The sequence below is a fragment of the Oncorhynchus masou genome, chromosome 29 (assembly GCF_036934945.1).
Source record: "Oncorhynchus masou masou isolate Uvic2021 chromosome 29, UVic_Omas_1.1, whole genome shotgun sequence".
NCBI classification, from domain to species: Eukaryota; Metazoa; Chordata; class Actinopteri; order Salmoniformes; family Salmonidae; genus Oncorhynchus; species Oncorhynchus masou.
In genome coordinates, this window is record NC_088240.1 from 67105536 (window position 1) to 67121069 (window position 15534).

Below are 15534 nucleotides of genomic sequence, written 5' to 3' on the forward strand. Positions count from 1 at the left end.
AACGGCACTATTACAACTACTATTGTTAACCTATATTACTGTTAGTATTACCACTAACCAGTAAAGCCTGATAATCTTGGGTTTTGGCAAGCAGCTAACTGACAAACATAATTTCAACCAATGCGGTATAACTGTTTATTACAGACTTATAAACTAAACTACAAATTTTACATTTACAAACTACTTATAAACCTTGCTATAACTCATTTTAGGTATACATTTTTGGTTGATATTTGATTGAAGTTGGTTTATTGATTTAGTTCTCACATTTGAGTTAGAGTTATGTTGACATTTACGCCTCCAGGGATAATATTTGAGACAACTCATTGTTAACAAGCTAAATATAATTCCAAAATACATATGGTTATGCATCCCTTGGATATATCAATGTTTAAATACACAGATGCCAATCTGACGAAAGATCTTAAGCAAGATAAAATGATACATCTCAATTCTCATCTGCATAACCAGGATGTTGTTTTATCTACATCCTCTTATGGGGCCTGGATGATTGCTCCATTCTAATGCTGCATTCATAACCAAGTGGCAAGGTGGTAATTACCATTGGTGAAGTTGTACATACGAGTTAGATGCATTAAACCCCCTTGAACTGCATCAACCATAGGCAAAAATACAGATAGTGCTTGCAAACAAATTATAGTGTTCACCAACCATATTAATAGATTTATTTGTATAAATAATATTTTGTTTAATTTTACTTCCAAAAATTATGTTATAGAGGTAATTTCCTTAGTGGGTTACTTCAGAGTTCAGCATGGGAGAAGTCGGAGCTCAGGGATAATAGAACAGTTTCATAGTAATTACCAGTTGGAGGGACGGTCAAGCGGATTGTTCTTTACAGTTCTATGCTTGTATTTACGACTTTACAAGATGCTATTAACGCAGCATTAGGTCTGTATCGAGCAAACTGTCCAAGTTTTGTGCCAACATCTGTGATGCTTTTGAATGAATCTTGATTGTTGGGATGTGAACAATCCTTAAAAATGTGAAATGTGTTAGTTCATGACGTTTGTCCCTTAAAGGGGCAATCCATTTTTGGACTTCTAAATGAATGATATGTAGCTTTCCACTGAGTCTTGAAGAATATAGCTTATAAATGCCTCATAAGCTTAGTTCAACTGCTGTACCCCATCAGAACCCAAAATATAAGCTTGATTTACTCCAATGTTTGTTTACATTTTCTTTGTTCACAAACTACATGGCTTCAAAACATGATTGAAACTATCATTTTGATAACATGGATGCCCAGTCCTTGCATCCATATCTGTCTATGAATTTGAGAGTGGTTACTCCAGCCCAATCCCACAGCTTTTTACCAAAACATAATGCGGGGAATATGCTTTGCTATTGTTTCAACGGATGATTTCCCATTTAAGTAGAGTATTTGATTAGCTTTCGTAGTGGTTGTCTTTCAAGTGGGCAAACAGGGTGAAGTATAACCCAATGTACAGTTGAACATTTCAAGCAGACATTTATGATAGGTAGATGAAAATATATAACTAAACTCATGGCAAGTTGCAGTGGAAATGTAATGCCATCTATAATAATTAGCAATAGTTTTCAAAAGAAACAGAATGACTTGCAAATAGAATGCAGTGATTTAAATGCATTTGTAATTACCTGGATTAGGACCCAAGGTAATTGAGTAATGAGGAAAAAGGTAAAACTTCTCTACCAAGACAATACCATCACTGCTCAAATTAATAACAATGTATTCATGTTTTATTCTAATTACAATAAACAGAACATATCAGTCCCTTATTTGTACAAAAATACCTGAAAAGGTTACAATTAAGAGATATAAGCCATTCAGCTATTTACAGATGGAAGCAAAGCACAGTATGAATACAGGATCTTTCTCTTAAAAAGAGATACAGGCTCTTGTTTTTTTGCATTCCCTGAAATACATAATGGTTTATATTTATATAGATCTATATATATTTGCTTTACTCCTTTGTACAGTCACTGTATCTTGCATTGTGACAATATATGCAAAGCACAAGAGTCATTATCGATCACTGGAAAAGGTTCCCATGAACGGTCCAAAGTCAGCTCTGGTTTAGTGCAGAGAAAAAGGTCAGAGGCACCTGCTGCATTTTAGGCTTCTTGGGACAAACAGACTTACACAAGAGAAAAGAGGACACCTGTGCTGTACTACTGTTTGGGAGAAACTACTGGTATTCTGAAAGAACATCATAAAGGCCAAACTACTTACTTAAGAAAAAATGATTTGGTGAAATACTATTAACCCCAAGTTGAACAACAGAACTACACAACATCGCACATACAAAATCTCACTGGTCTGACGATATGACCAGTTTTCAACAGGCTCCACGGCAACCCTGAGCAACCCAGTTACATTCATTTCTCTGAAATATAAAAAAGTACATTTTACTTAATTCACTTTCATCAGTTCACTACTTTTAGGTGATTCAATGTCACTAGTAACATTCTAGTTCATAGCAAGACACTATGTGAGAGAACTCGCCTCTGAATACAAAAAACACATCTGTATCTAACAGGCCTAAACAGTTAGTATTGAGAAGTCAGTGATGTCTGAGTAGCTTAGGATGACTTGCAGGAACTATGAAAAGATGTACACTGTATGCCCAAGCCAACTATAGTTCCATACCAGCAACATTTCAATATTACAGACATTTGTGAAGAGGTTTTTACATGACAAATACATAAGAAATGAACTCGATATGCACATTAAACCAAATGATAAAAATAAATCAAGTTTCTTCATTTCATAAGTAGTTAAGAGTAAGCCAATGCGGTAATAATAGTGATCTGTAACCTAAATACAGTGTTGCATCTACATGGTTTCATATGCTAATATGGTACATTGATTCAATACACAACTTTTACATGAGTTGCATATTACATTGTACAGCTAAGATTACCACCGGAGGAGGCAATTCTAACTGATTTCTACTGAAATCATTATGATTGTTGTCTGACGTTTTGACCGAATTTAGCAAAGGAGAAGTAAGCAGCTTTGGCACCTAACCTGCTCATTGTATAGTCATAATGATTCCACACCCAGAGCCATACATTAACATATATTATATATTCATGGCTCTGGTCACACCCAATAAACAGTGAAGTGTAGCTCTGAAGTTAAAATTCCATGGAAAAAGGTACTGCAATGGGCATCTAGTGGTGCCATCACATCCAAGCCTTTCTAATTGGATAATACACACTATGCTGTGGAAAAGACTTGGCCATTTAACGTACTGTACACCAATTCGTTTTTTGCAATTGTGGCTCAAGTATTGTAAAGGTATAGCTTCACTTCTGACACAAGAAACAAAGTTCTGATTAACGCAAAGTTTAACGAGTGAAAGTTCTGTAAAATAGAAGACAACTAACTGTAATGAAATGGGACAGAGCAACTGAACTGACAGCTCAAAAAACATTGTGTATTTGAAAATCAACTCATGAATTAAATATCTAGATATGAAATGAATTTGATTGACATTATCAGTGAAAGTCACACTTAAGATGTCAAATGTTTAAATATATTTTAAAAAAATACATGTGAAAAGATTTCCTAAATGTAGAAGAATGTGTGAGAAAAAGGCATTAAACTGAATATCGATGTGAAATGCACTGTGACTGAAATATTAGTGACTTTTATTCCCCACACTTTTTCTGACACCAATTTGGAATGAAACCATGACATTAGGGAACACCACTTGAATGTTACTTCATAGTAAGTGTTGGTGATAAAATAGTTTGAGTGTTCAAACTTAAAAAGCAAGAAATGAATTATAGGCTTTGTAATAGATGCTATGTAATAATTACGCTGTTCAATCATTCCATGGTAATGATAAAACAGTAACGAACAGCACTGAGAAAAGAGCTACATTTCAAGTAATCACTCACATCCAGGTAAATAAATACATTTGCAAAACAATACTTGAAATGATTGAGTCATTGCATCTTATTTTTTGAAATGTCATTGTGCAGAACTTGTAGATAGTGTGGCTAATTCTGTATCTGAATCTATCCAGCTTAAGACACTATAAATAAAATAAAAAGATGTCTCTTTCTTAATGTTGCGTTACAGGTAAAAACATCTTTACAAATCTGTGTGTTCACTGCAAACTTGGACGAGGCTGGGCAGTAAAAACCCTTCCACTTCAGGGTATCATCCATTACTAGGGCTTCACAGTGTCTGTTCTAAAAACAATCATTCAATCACATCATGGAAAAGAAAAGCAACAAGTCTAAAATGAATGGACTTGGGGTAAATCCCAAATGGCACTCTATTCCCGATATAGTGCACTACTTTGACCAAAGGCTTACGGGCCCTAGTCAAAAGTAAGGTAATACACTATGTAGGGAATACGGTGCCATTTGCGATGCACCCTTGGATTAAGAAGATTGGTCCTCCTAGCAGATGAGTCGATTGATTCCAGTTGCATTCTACAGACAGCACAACAGACAGACCGACCTTGGACTGTACACGTCAACTCTGAGCTAGTCAGATCCCTCTAGTGGATCACAAGAGGTTGGTGTAGTGGTTTTATTTCCTTGTGTTCTGACGGAGGGAATGCAAACAGGTAGGTTTAAAAGAACTGTGGCACCCTCCCGCCCCAGTGGCCTGTTAGATTTTACTCATATAATCATAACCATGTCTTCAGAGTGCTTACAACATGGAATTAGTCCACAAGATGGCCATATGCTTTCCAATGTTTTACATATAGCTTTATTATTGTGTTGACACCAAGAGAGACCCAAGAGCTGAGCTGTTATGTTGCTTGTTATTACCTGAAGAGCAGCATGGTAGCCTAGTGTCATTCTGAATACGTACTGTAGCCAACAATAGAAGGGTTGGTTATAGCACACGGTATAGGACTAGGCTAGCAGCGTGGACCACAACAGCTATCTATTACATGGACTTAAATGAGTGGATGAGACCTGTAGTAGTTTATATTTTGGGGGGAAGTTCATGTGGAACACCGGATGGTAGAGCTGATGATGGATTGATTTAACACTGAACTGGATGGAGTGATTTAGTTGTTGTTGTGTGACTGTTAGAAATCTATATGCTCCAGACTACTGATAAGAAACTAAAACGGACTAAGAACACATTTGATGCAGTACTAAAATGTCATGAATACAAATGCCTGTGAGGTCACCAAAGAAAGAAAGAAATGAAGAAAAGTCCTATGAGAGTGGAATGAATGGATCCTGTGTAGTCCTTGAGTATCCTTCAGCTCCATCCTAAATGACCAGGTCCAGCCTTTCCTTTCCTACAGCTTGAAAGAGACAGCTGGCCTCGTGATCTGTCTTGTGATGCTCTTTTTACGAATATCAGATTGTCCATCCATCCCTCCAACACAGGAGGGATTTGCCATTGTTGGTAACGAGAAGAATGAGACGGTAGAGGAATTCTTCTTCAGTCAGTGTGGAAAGGTCTGTTCCCAGTTTCACAAGCGCCAAACTAGAAAACAATCCACTTTTCAGAAAAAGGTTGTAGTATAGATGATTTGTAACAAAAAAATACTTTCATTATGTAAAAAAGTGGCCCAGACTAAACAAAGTCCTGATGATTGTACAAGGAAAATAAAAACTCCTTTGATCTCATAAACTGTCACTAAACAGTGTCAGTGGATCAGAGCTTATTGGTGACTATGAATACAAACTTGAAAATGTTTTTGTTTTTTATAAGAGTTAATAACAACGTGGTGCAGCTTTTTGCTTTTATTTTTGCTTCTTTATCTCCTCCTTCCTTCCGGAACACAGAGGTCACTGAAGTCCACTGGCGTCCATCCTAACCCCCCAACCACTCCGTCCTGTTCCATCCGCAGTCTCTGGCAGCTCATGACACATCAAGAACAACATGAGTTCATCACTTTAGCTTCTCCTAAAGAAAAAGTCTCGAGTTTGTTTTTAGGCAGAGTCCGGTCAAGTCATAGGTCAGGGGTCATAAGGCTACGAGGGTGCAGGGGTGCTTGAGTTTACAAGGCAGGACTCCTCTGTTGAGCTGGTAGAACTCCACCAGCTGGATCAGGTCGGTGAATTTGGTGGACCCGTCGTCAAGGCTGAAGAAGATCTGGCCGTCCTCTTCACACTGCAGGACGGACCATAGAGACAACAGTCAGGTGAGAACAAGAGGAAGTAATGAGCAACAAAAGTGACTTTACTCCATAAAATTGTTGACTGTTTTACTTGGTTTTCTAGTGTGCCTGTAGTCATAAGAGAGATGGGGAGGTCAAGGAGAGAAAAGCTCAGAGGCAAGATAAAGCTCACTTACCGGTAAGATCTGGAAATGCTTGATTTTCTGGTGATGGCACAGTGTGAGGACAAAGGCCTTTGGGTTGCTTTGACTGTCCCTCAACAGAAACAACCTGAGCACAAAAGGGGGAAAATCAGTCTTTGGTGAAAACTTCAATGTCGGTCAAAATTTACAAATTTAAATCCAACATACATTGGCATGTGGGCTGGGCATTCTGAAGATGCAACACTTTAATAACCAAATAAATCCCAATTAAATGACAGGTTGGCTGTGTGGTTGCAGAGACCGAGGAGCCTTACCCGTCCACCTGGCCTTGTTGGTGGATCATCCGATGGGACTCTTCTCGCGTTATCCGCCCATGGAACCACAGCTGTGTTCTGTGAATAACTGGACGTGGAAGAGGAAAGGAGAGCTTTAGGACAGGAACAAGGCTTTTATCTACACAGAATGTAGCCAACTCAAATAACAGAGGGATTGTGAGAATTTCTGTTGTTGAATTACCTGAGCTTAATAAACAGGGATGTAGTGGACTGGGACTACCTAGAATGTTCATCCGTTGACTTCTCTTCTGAGATACAGAACAAACAAACATGGATTAGTTTACTCCATTGGTACAGCTGCGTGACGGATAGCATGATAGCTTGGTGACAAGCATGACCCAAAGAAAAGTTGTTGCACTCTTGCTCAGATTATTTCTAAATCACCAACAGCAGTATGTTTTCTTTCTGACCATAAGGTCAGATTGTAATATTTTAATAATGTTGTAGTCGCATTGTGGACAGGTTGTAATATCATTGCTGTAACGTAGCTACGTTGTAGTAAGGTTGCATTATTGTTGTAGAACCATTGGAATAGTAAGATTGTAGTAGCGTTGTAGAAAGAGACTCACCCTCCAGGCATAACCCTCCTCCATGGCAGCGCTCTGGGCCTCCAAGGGATTGTCGATCACCCTGCCTATCCTTCCTGAGAAATCCATGGCAACCAGAGAATTCTCAGACACACTCCGCTAGAGGGAGACAAACAGTGCCAATGTCAATACACTTCCAATGTAGAAAATGCCCTGTTACAGTACTAGGGCTCTTCCTCAATTGTCTGTCATTGAAGTCCTCCTCTCTCCTCACTTCCTTCTCAAAATGAACTGAACAGGTAACCTAGCGGTTAAGAGTGTTGGGCCAGTAACCGAAAGGTCGCTGGTTCGAATCATCGAATAGAGGACACAAAGAGTCAAGGAAAGACAACCGAGAAAGAGTCTGGATGTTAACAACAGTTTGGCTGGCATGGTGGCAGTAAGGAGCTAAAAGGAGAGGCTTACCACTGGTGTTGAAAAGTGTGACAGAGTTTTTCTCTGCTGAGGAATCTTGTAGTTCTGATAGAGGACTATTCCATACTGTGAAGAATAATGAAAGTAGCCACAAATTAAAAAGTTAGCTATTGGTTGACTTCACCCAAAGAAAAGCAAACCTTCCAAAATATTCATAAAATTCATAAAGATAGATAGTATTCAAATTAGCATGGTATAAGTGACTCTCACAACAACCCATGTGAAGTGAACTTGCATCTGATACAACCCTCTGGTATAACTGAGGCACTACTTTGCAGTGTATTGAGGGCTTGTTGCCATGGAATTGGTACCTTGAAGAGTCTGAAGGCTGTCATCCAGGATGTTCTGCTCTGTTCGTCTTCAGTACACAACATCCTCAACTCTTTCAGCTCAGTCCTCTTGTTTGGCTGTCAATTAACACACAACAACCAATTAGAGAGACCAAACAAACACCTCATCATTAGAAACAACCATTCAGACAGTATGGTTGTACTAAAACACTCCTCCCTTGTACACTGACATATCCCATGAGATGATAGTTGATCTTGTTCAGGGTTGGTGAGAAAAAAATTGTAAACCATTACATTACAAGCAAAAATGTTGTAATCAGATTACAGATACTTTTGAAAAACTAGATGATTACTTCTAGGATTGCTTTGAAATCCAAAAATTCTTTGACACCTTTCTATTGTCTCAATGACATTTAAATCAGCATTGAAAAAGGCGCACGACAAAGTTTTTCTGCCTGAGCAAGTCTGAGACCACTATGATGACACACCAAATGCGCTAGATGGATTGCGGGAAAAGAGCAGGAATGGTCTTTTGTAGGCTACAGTCCAAAGATTATCCAACTTGAATAAATGCTTGGAGGTAAAGATGACAGCAGTGGTGTAGCCTATGGGCAATATGGATATCACATGTTATTGATATCTACAGTGGCTTGCGAAAGTATTCACCCCCCGTGGCATTTTTCCTATTTTGTTGTCTTACAACCTGGAATTAAAATAGATTTTTAGGGGGTTTGTGTCATTTGATTTACACAACATGCCCACCACTTTGAAGATGCAAAATATTTTTTATTGTGAAACAAACAAGAAATAAGACAAAAAAAAAAAAACTTGGGCGTGCATAAATATTCCCCCCAAAAGGCAATACTTTGTAGAGCCACCTTTTGCAGCAATTACAGCTGCAAGTCTCTTGGGGTATGTCTCTATAAGCTTGGCACATCTTGCCAATGGGATTTTTGCCCATTCTTCAAGGCAAAACTGCTCCGGCTCCTTCAAGTTGGATGGGTTCCGCTGGTGTACAGCAATCTTTAAGTCATATCACAAATTCTCAATTGGATTGAGGTCTGGGCTTTGACTAGGCCATTCCAAGACATTTAAATGTTTCCCCATAAACCACTAAAGTGTTGCTTTAGCAGTGTGCTTAGGGTCATTGTCCTGCTGGAAGTTGAATCTCTGTGCCAGTCTCAAATCTCTGGAAAACTGAAGCAGGTTTCCCTCAATAATCTCCCTGTATTTAGCATCATCCATCATTTCTTCCATTCTGACCAGTTTCCCAGTCCCTGCCGATGATGCTGCCACCACCATGCTTCACTGTGGGGATGATGTTCTCGGGGTGATGAGAGGTGTTGGGTTTGCACCAGACATAGCGTTTTCCTTAATGGCCAAAAAGCTACATTTTCGTCTCATCTGACCAGAGTACCTTCTTCCATATGTTTGGGGAGTCTCCCACATGCCTTTTGGCGAGCACCAAACGTGTTTGTTTATTTTTTTCTTTAAACAATGGCTTTTTTCTGGACACTCTTCTGTAAAGCCCAGCTCTGTGGAGTGTATGGCTGAAAGTGATCCTATGGACAGATACTCCAATCTCCACTGTGGAGCTTCGCAGCTCCTTCAGGGTTATCTTTGGTCTCTTTGTTGCCTCTCTGATTAATGCCCTCCTTGCCTGGTCCGTGAGGTTTGGTGGGTGGCCTTCTCTTGGCAGGTTTGTTCTGGTGCCATATTCTTTCCATTTTTTAATAATGGATTGTATGCTGCTCTGTGGGATGTTCAATGTTTCTGTTATTTTTTTTTATAACCCAACCCTGATCTGTACTTCTCAACAACTTTGTCCCTGACCTGTTTGGAGAGCTCCTTGGTCTTCATGGTGTCGCTTGCTTAGTGGTGTTGCAGACTCTGGGGGCCTTTCGGAACAGGTGTATATCGACTCATATGACATTCATTTATTTAACTTATTATGTGACTTCTGAAGGTAATAGGTTGCACCCGATCTTATTTAGGGGCTTCATATCAAAGGGGGTGAATACATATGTACGCACCACTTATCCAGGTTTTTTATTTTTTTAAATTTCACTTCACCAATTTGGACTATTTTGTGTATGTCCATCACATGAAATCCAAATAAAAATCTATTTACGTTACAGGTTGTAATGCAAAAAAATAGGAAAAACACCAAGGGGTGTGAATACTTTTGCAAGGCATTGTACATAACACATTGATGTGAATCACACCGCTGCTCTCTCTTTTAGCTATTTGTTCATTACGGACTGTGGTTGTTGTGGATGGCTGTTCACAAATGTATATGTGTATTTTAACTCAATAATGGTTGAATTGAAGAAGTTTAAGCTGCCTATAAATCATTGTTTTTTCAACCAGTGGACAGTGAGTGAAAAAATGCACTCCCTCAACAGCTGCATAGTGCGGATCCCAGCCTACGGAATAAAAGTTTGAGTTGCTCCCTTCTAAACTTCTTGGTATTGTGCTATTGTATTGTACTGTTGAAAAAAAGCTTCATTTAAGAAGACCACGAGTGGGGCTTTTATTGCTCAATCTAATCTGTGATGATTCAAAATGTCAATGGGCACATGATCAAACTCACACAATTAGATATACTTAAACAGCTGCATATTATCCAGATACCAAAGTGTCACCAATAAAAACGTAAATATGGCATACATTCTTTACACGCAAATAGCACTTTTTGGGAGCGCTCAAAGCATGCCATTCCATGAGAGCAGCATTTATTTTTCTTACTGATGAGCCCAATCATTTAGAAAGGAACCTTTCCAACCCTGATCATGTTGCAGAATAAAATAGGATTTTGTTTGATTTCAGTTTCATTCTCTATCCATTTATTATATAGCCAGAAAGTGGGTCAACACAGAGCACACAATGGCAGCGAGGCCTGCCTCTTGTCAGGCATGTCTCAGCAAGATACAGGATGCTTACCAAATGGCAGCCTATTCCCTATACAGTGCACCATTTGGGAAGCAGACACAGTCTAGACACGACACTGTTCAATAACTGTAATAGGAGACGGCTTGTCCTCCATAGAAGACAGCGGAATAATAGACAACATATGAGCATCTGAATGACTTGCAATGCCTCGAGTGCAGAGGCCTTTCTTTCTCTTGAACATACCTTTATACAGAACTCGTAGTCTGTTGGCGCACTGTGTAGCTTCTTGCCTGTTGTTACTGTGAAGACATTGCTGTCCTCCAGGTCTGCTAGTAACTGTAAATGCCTGGGCTCCTGTGGAGGATAAATCAATAACCGATGTCATTTCATCACGAAGAAACTTAAGCCTGGAGGTAACAGAGAGCAGAGCTCCACTCAAATCAATAGCAGCTTGTGTGATTGTATGGGACATAGAAAAGGCAGGCATCTCTGAGCAGCAAGTATGTACACTGATGATTGAGGCAAGCAGCCTCTTAACTAACAACTAAAGTATTAGGCTTTGTAGGCTATTTACTAGTGCAGTTTAAATGTGGGATATTGGCTTTGGCAATACAAGCCTAATACTAACAGAGTTCATGTACTAAGCCTACCATAGAAGAGAAAAGGCCATGTACCTTTGACGTTCCTTTTGTAGAAAAGTAAAGTCCTGAGCGTCTAAGGAACACGTATAGCTTCTTCCAGGATTTCCTGCCCATCTCTTTCACGTATAAAAAGCCCTGGATCTCAGGACAACTGCTGGAGTTCAAGAAATTCTGAGAAAAGGAGAGAGAGAAGAAGGCTTTAGCACACAACTATCATCATCAAATATCATCATTTTCATGGGGCTCGGAGAAATAAGCCTCCACAGCCTTCCTTCCTAGCCAGAAAACAAACATTTATATAACGAACAATCTTGGCATTCTTGTGATTACCAATTTTTATGAGCCACCTTAAACATGGGAGAGAAATGTTCAGACAGATGTTCTGTCTTGCGTAACAGTATTAACCAAGACACATACACACTGTAGAGACAGACAATTCAACAAGGAGTTCTGATTCTGACAGCAAATTGTTCCAAGAACTGAGTGGAGCGATAAGATAAGCACCTACTGGTTTTAACATGCCCTGCAGAATACAGAACTTTCTCTGCCACATTCAGACACTGTCTCCTGACCTGACAAGATACTAATTAAAGCTGCAATATGCCACTTTTCGATGACCAAATTGACATAGAAATGCGAGTTAAGGATCTGACATTCTCATTGAAAGCAAGTCTAAGAAGCGGTAGTGTTTTATGTGTGCCATTTCTATGATTCCTGTTCTTAAGTTCTGCTTTTGCATCTTTTACTTCTGGCTTTGTACACCAGCTTCAGATAGCTAAAAATATAATATTTTTGGTTATGGAAAATATATTTCACGGCGGTTTAGACGGAACACATTCTCTACACAATGACTGAAAGTAGGCTATTAGAATTTTTGAGCAGCGCACCTTTAAGTGATCCACTGTTTATGATCTGACTTGATTTGATTCCGACTGGATTCCTGGAACCGCCCCCAGCCTGGTCCTTAAAACTGACCATGTCAGGGATGGTATCGTTTTAAAAGCTTTCTGCCATAGTGGATGGATTCCAGTCATGGCCCTTTTAATAACGCTTTGTCACACTGCTACATTTGCATGCTGAACATGTAAACTTCATTCCATTAGAGGCTCAGGTCTTTAAAGGCACCATGCATCTACGCTGTGCTGCCTGGTGCAGAATGGGAGGATGTTGGCCTGATGCGCTGTGCTATAACATTCAGTACGTTCCTTTACTCTCCTCTCACAGTTGCTTCCCTTCAGAAGCTGTAATATCTGTCTGTCTGTTTGTCTTTCTGTTAGGCACACCTGGCCTGCGCGTGCAGAGACACTCGTATGTCAACAGAACATCAAGTGTTACAGTCTGTTCTCTGACAAGACATGTGCAAGGAGGTCAAAGGTAAGATCAGACATACAGTACACAACAAATACTGAAGTACACAGTATGCTGAGGTAGTGGAGACTTTATGGTTCTACGGTACATACCTGTAAAAGTTGAGATGGTGGGATTGCACCATTTGTTTCCTGGCACCATGCAACCATATGCTCGGGAAAGAAATTCTGTTGGTAAGTGAGAAAGGGAAGGTTGTGGGTAGAAGGAAAATCAGAAGGATGGAGGTGGAATGCCAAGAGACATTCAATGAATCCCTTTTCCCAAATGAAAATAAAGAAAAAGATTAAACAATAACATTTGTGTCATAACTTTTCAATCTAGTTTCAACCTGTTTCTTATATAAGTACGTTTAGGGACAGTTTCCCAGACCCTGGTTTAGCCTTTCTGAGTCCAGGACAGTTATAGCCACCAGTCTAACAGTGTTATCACAATCTGTTTATTTTTTTGAGTGTGAGTGGGTACATTACTATAGAGTGAGGGAAGGATGATTTTTCTGGGTAATATGCAACATTTAACAAGCACAAGAAATGCATTGCTTGTAAACAAAAAATAACATCCAGGCTGTTTAGCTTGATGTAACCGTTTACACATGTAGAGAATATAAATAGGACAAGGAAAAACTCTGCAGGCGAGCTCTGGGATTCTTTGGAAACAAATGAACAAAAAAACAACCTACCAAGGGATTTCTGAAGAATTCATATTTGGCATAGTTCTTCCTGAACAGAAATCTGCCCTCGCTTGTCATGGATGCCTGCACTTGTACCACTAGCTCATGGTCCTCCAAGCACCTCTCTGTCGAGAGAGAGAGAGAGAATGAGCTAGTTACCAAATGGAAGCCTACAATAAGGACACAATATCGCATGTATTTAACCTTAAAAAGTTGTAATTTTAATTTCCTGAACATTGCGTGTATAAGGCAAACGATGAAAGAACAAGCAGTTCAGCCTATGAACCCCACCCCCACACACACACACACCCCTTCTCACCCATAACCCACTCCCCGCCTACTCTGCCCACCCCCTCTCCCTAACCCTCCAACCCACACACCCCTTATCTTATCCAAAACTTGCAGACAAATCAGCATGTTCTTACTATATTCCAAGGTTGGGGTCAGTTCCATTTCAATTCAGGAAGTACACTGAAATTCCAATTCCAATTATTTTCACTGCTTTTCAAAGATGAACATTTGGAATTGGAATTTGGTTTACTTTCTGAAATGACTGGAATTGACACCAACCCTGCTATATTCCTCTTCCCCCCCCATCCTGTCAATGTCTTGAGCATACATGCACTCCCCCCTCTCTCAAACAATTAGTGGGGCTATGCTGCTATGCTATACAGGCCCTGCTGTCTGCCTGGACCACTGACCCTGCCTGGCCCCTGCTCTCTCTCAGGAACACATGTTTCACATCCAACTGTGGAAGCAGGATTCCTAAATAGATTTTGGCAGCAGGAAAGGAGACACTGGGGACTGGGGAGGAAGGGCCCAGGCTTTCTTGGACAAGCAGTAAGATTCTCTCACTCATTAAGAGAGAGAGAAAGAGGAAATAGACAATGTGGACATTTTCAGAAACTATGTGTGTAGTTTCATACTGATGTCCCAAGAAATGGAGAGCCAATCCAGTACCTCCTCTACCTTGCCTTTACTGAGGCTCTTTGGTGAGTCACTTCCTCTCTGACCATGAGTCAGTCAAGCCCCTGGCTCACTAGCTTAAAGCCTGTAGTGGTTGTAACCCTTTGTGGGGGAAGCTGAGGGAGGGTCATTGGCCATTATTCTTATCAGCTATTCTATTCACCCAATGACTGACAGTGGCCTTCTCTTGCTCGCTCTCTCTCTCTTTCTTTCTCTAAGGAAACACCCCCACTGATTGTGAGGTTGTCTTTCAACTATCTCCTGACCCATTCTGAAGAGAAGAGATGACTCAGTAATGACAGACGCGTTCGCCTTCTTCATACCAGGGAGTCAGGGACCCCGTCTCCATTTTGGATCTGTGTGTCTCCCTGTCTTTCCTAGTTTCCTCCTTAGTGAGGGGATTGGGAGCAAGGTTGGGAAAGCAACATATCTAATTGGCTGGATGCCATTCTTATACAACAAGGCCCATCTGGACAAGCCTGGTCAGATTAAGGAGCAATTAGGAAGAGTGACCTTGCCTTGCCTCTAGTGGACTGGACTCACCATAGAGAGCCTGCCATAGCTCCATTCAGGCAGCTTCTAAAGGTCAGATCAGCCCTGGTTCCTTTTACAACGAATGGAGGTTGCGTACAAATGGCACCTTATAGTGCAATATAGTGCCTTGTAGTTCACTGTAAGAAAAAAAAGTGCCATTTGAGATGCCCAAAAGTCTGTAGAATTTTGCCATTGTAGAGGGATGAAGTTATACTTCATGGGGCGGCAGGGTAGCCTAGTGGTTAGAGTGTTGGACTAGTAACCGAAAGGTTGCAAGTTCAAATCCCCGAGCTGACAAGGTACAAATCTGTCGTTCTTCCCCTTGAACAGGCAGTTAACCCACTGTTCCTAGGCTGTCATTGAAAATAAGAATTTGTTCTTAACTGACTTGCCTAGTTAAATAAAGGTAAAATAAAAAAATAAATACTGGTTATACTTAGCACGGTTTTGGCAGCACTGACACCAAACCAATCAGAACAGATCATGAAATGAAATACTTATGTCATGCAATAAAATGCAAATTGATTACTTAAAAATCATACAATGTGATTTTCTGGATTTTTGTTTTAGATTCCGTCTCTCAC

The 15534-nt window shown here is 40.0% G+C and overlaps 1 protein-coding gene across 7 annotated transcripts in view; it reads right to left on the minus strand.

Annotated features, from left to right (window-relative positions):
- Nucleotides 1-1728: 1728 nt before the first annotated feature.
- The window catches only part of LOC135520356 (growth factor receptor-bound protein 10-like), an 85384-nt gene continuing 71578 nt past the window's right edge, over nt 1729-15534 (minus strand). For all 7 annotated transcript variants that reach the window (XM_064945834.1, XM_064945833.1, XM_064945839.1 and 4 more), the window contains 11 exons: nt 13460-13575; nt 12876-12950; nt 11449-11586; nt 11018-11128; nt 7904-7999; nt 7584-7658; nt 7161-7277; nt 6773-6839; nt 6571-6658; nt 6290-6383; nt 1729-6106 (listed from right to left, as the gene is read on the minus strand). In XM_064945834.1, coding sequence (XP_064801906.1) covers nt 5960-6106; nt 6290-6383; nt 6571-6658; nt 6773-6839; nt 7161-7277; nt 7584-7658; nt 7904-7999; nt 11018-11128; nt 11449-11586; nt 12876-12950; nt 13460-13575 — 1124 coding nt within the window. In that variant the 3' untranslated portion in view covers nt 1729-5959. The remainder of the gene's footprint in view (nt 6107-6289; nt 6384-6570; nt 6659-6772; nt 6840-7160; nt 7278-7583; nt 7659-7903; nt 8000-11017; nt 11129-11448; nt 11587-12875; nt 12951-13459; nt 13576-15534) is intronic.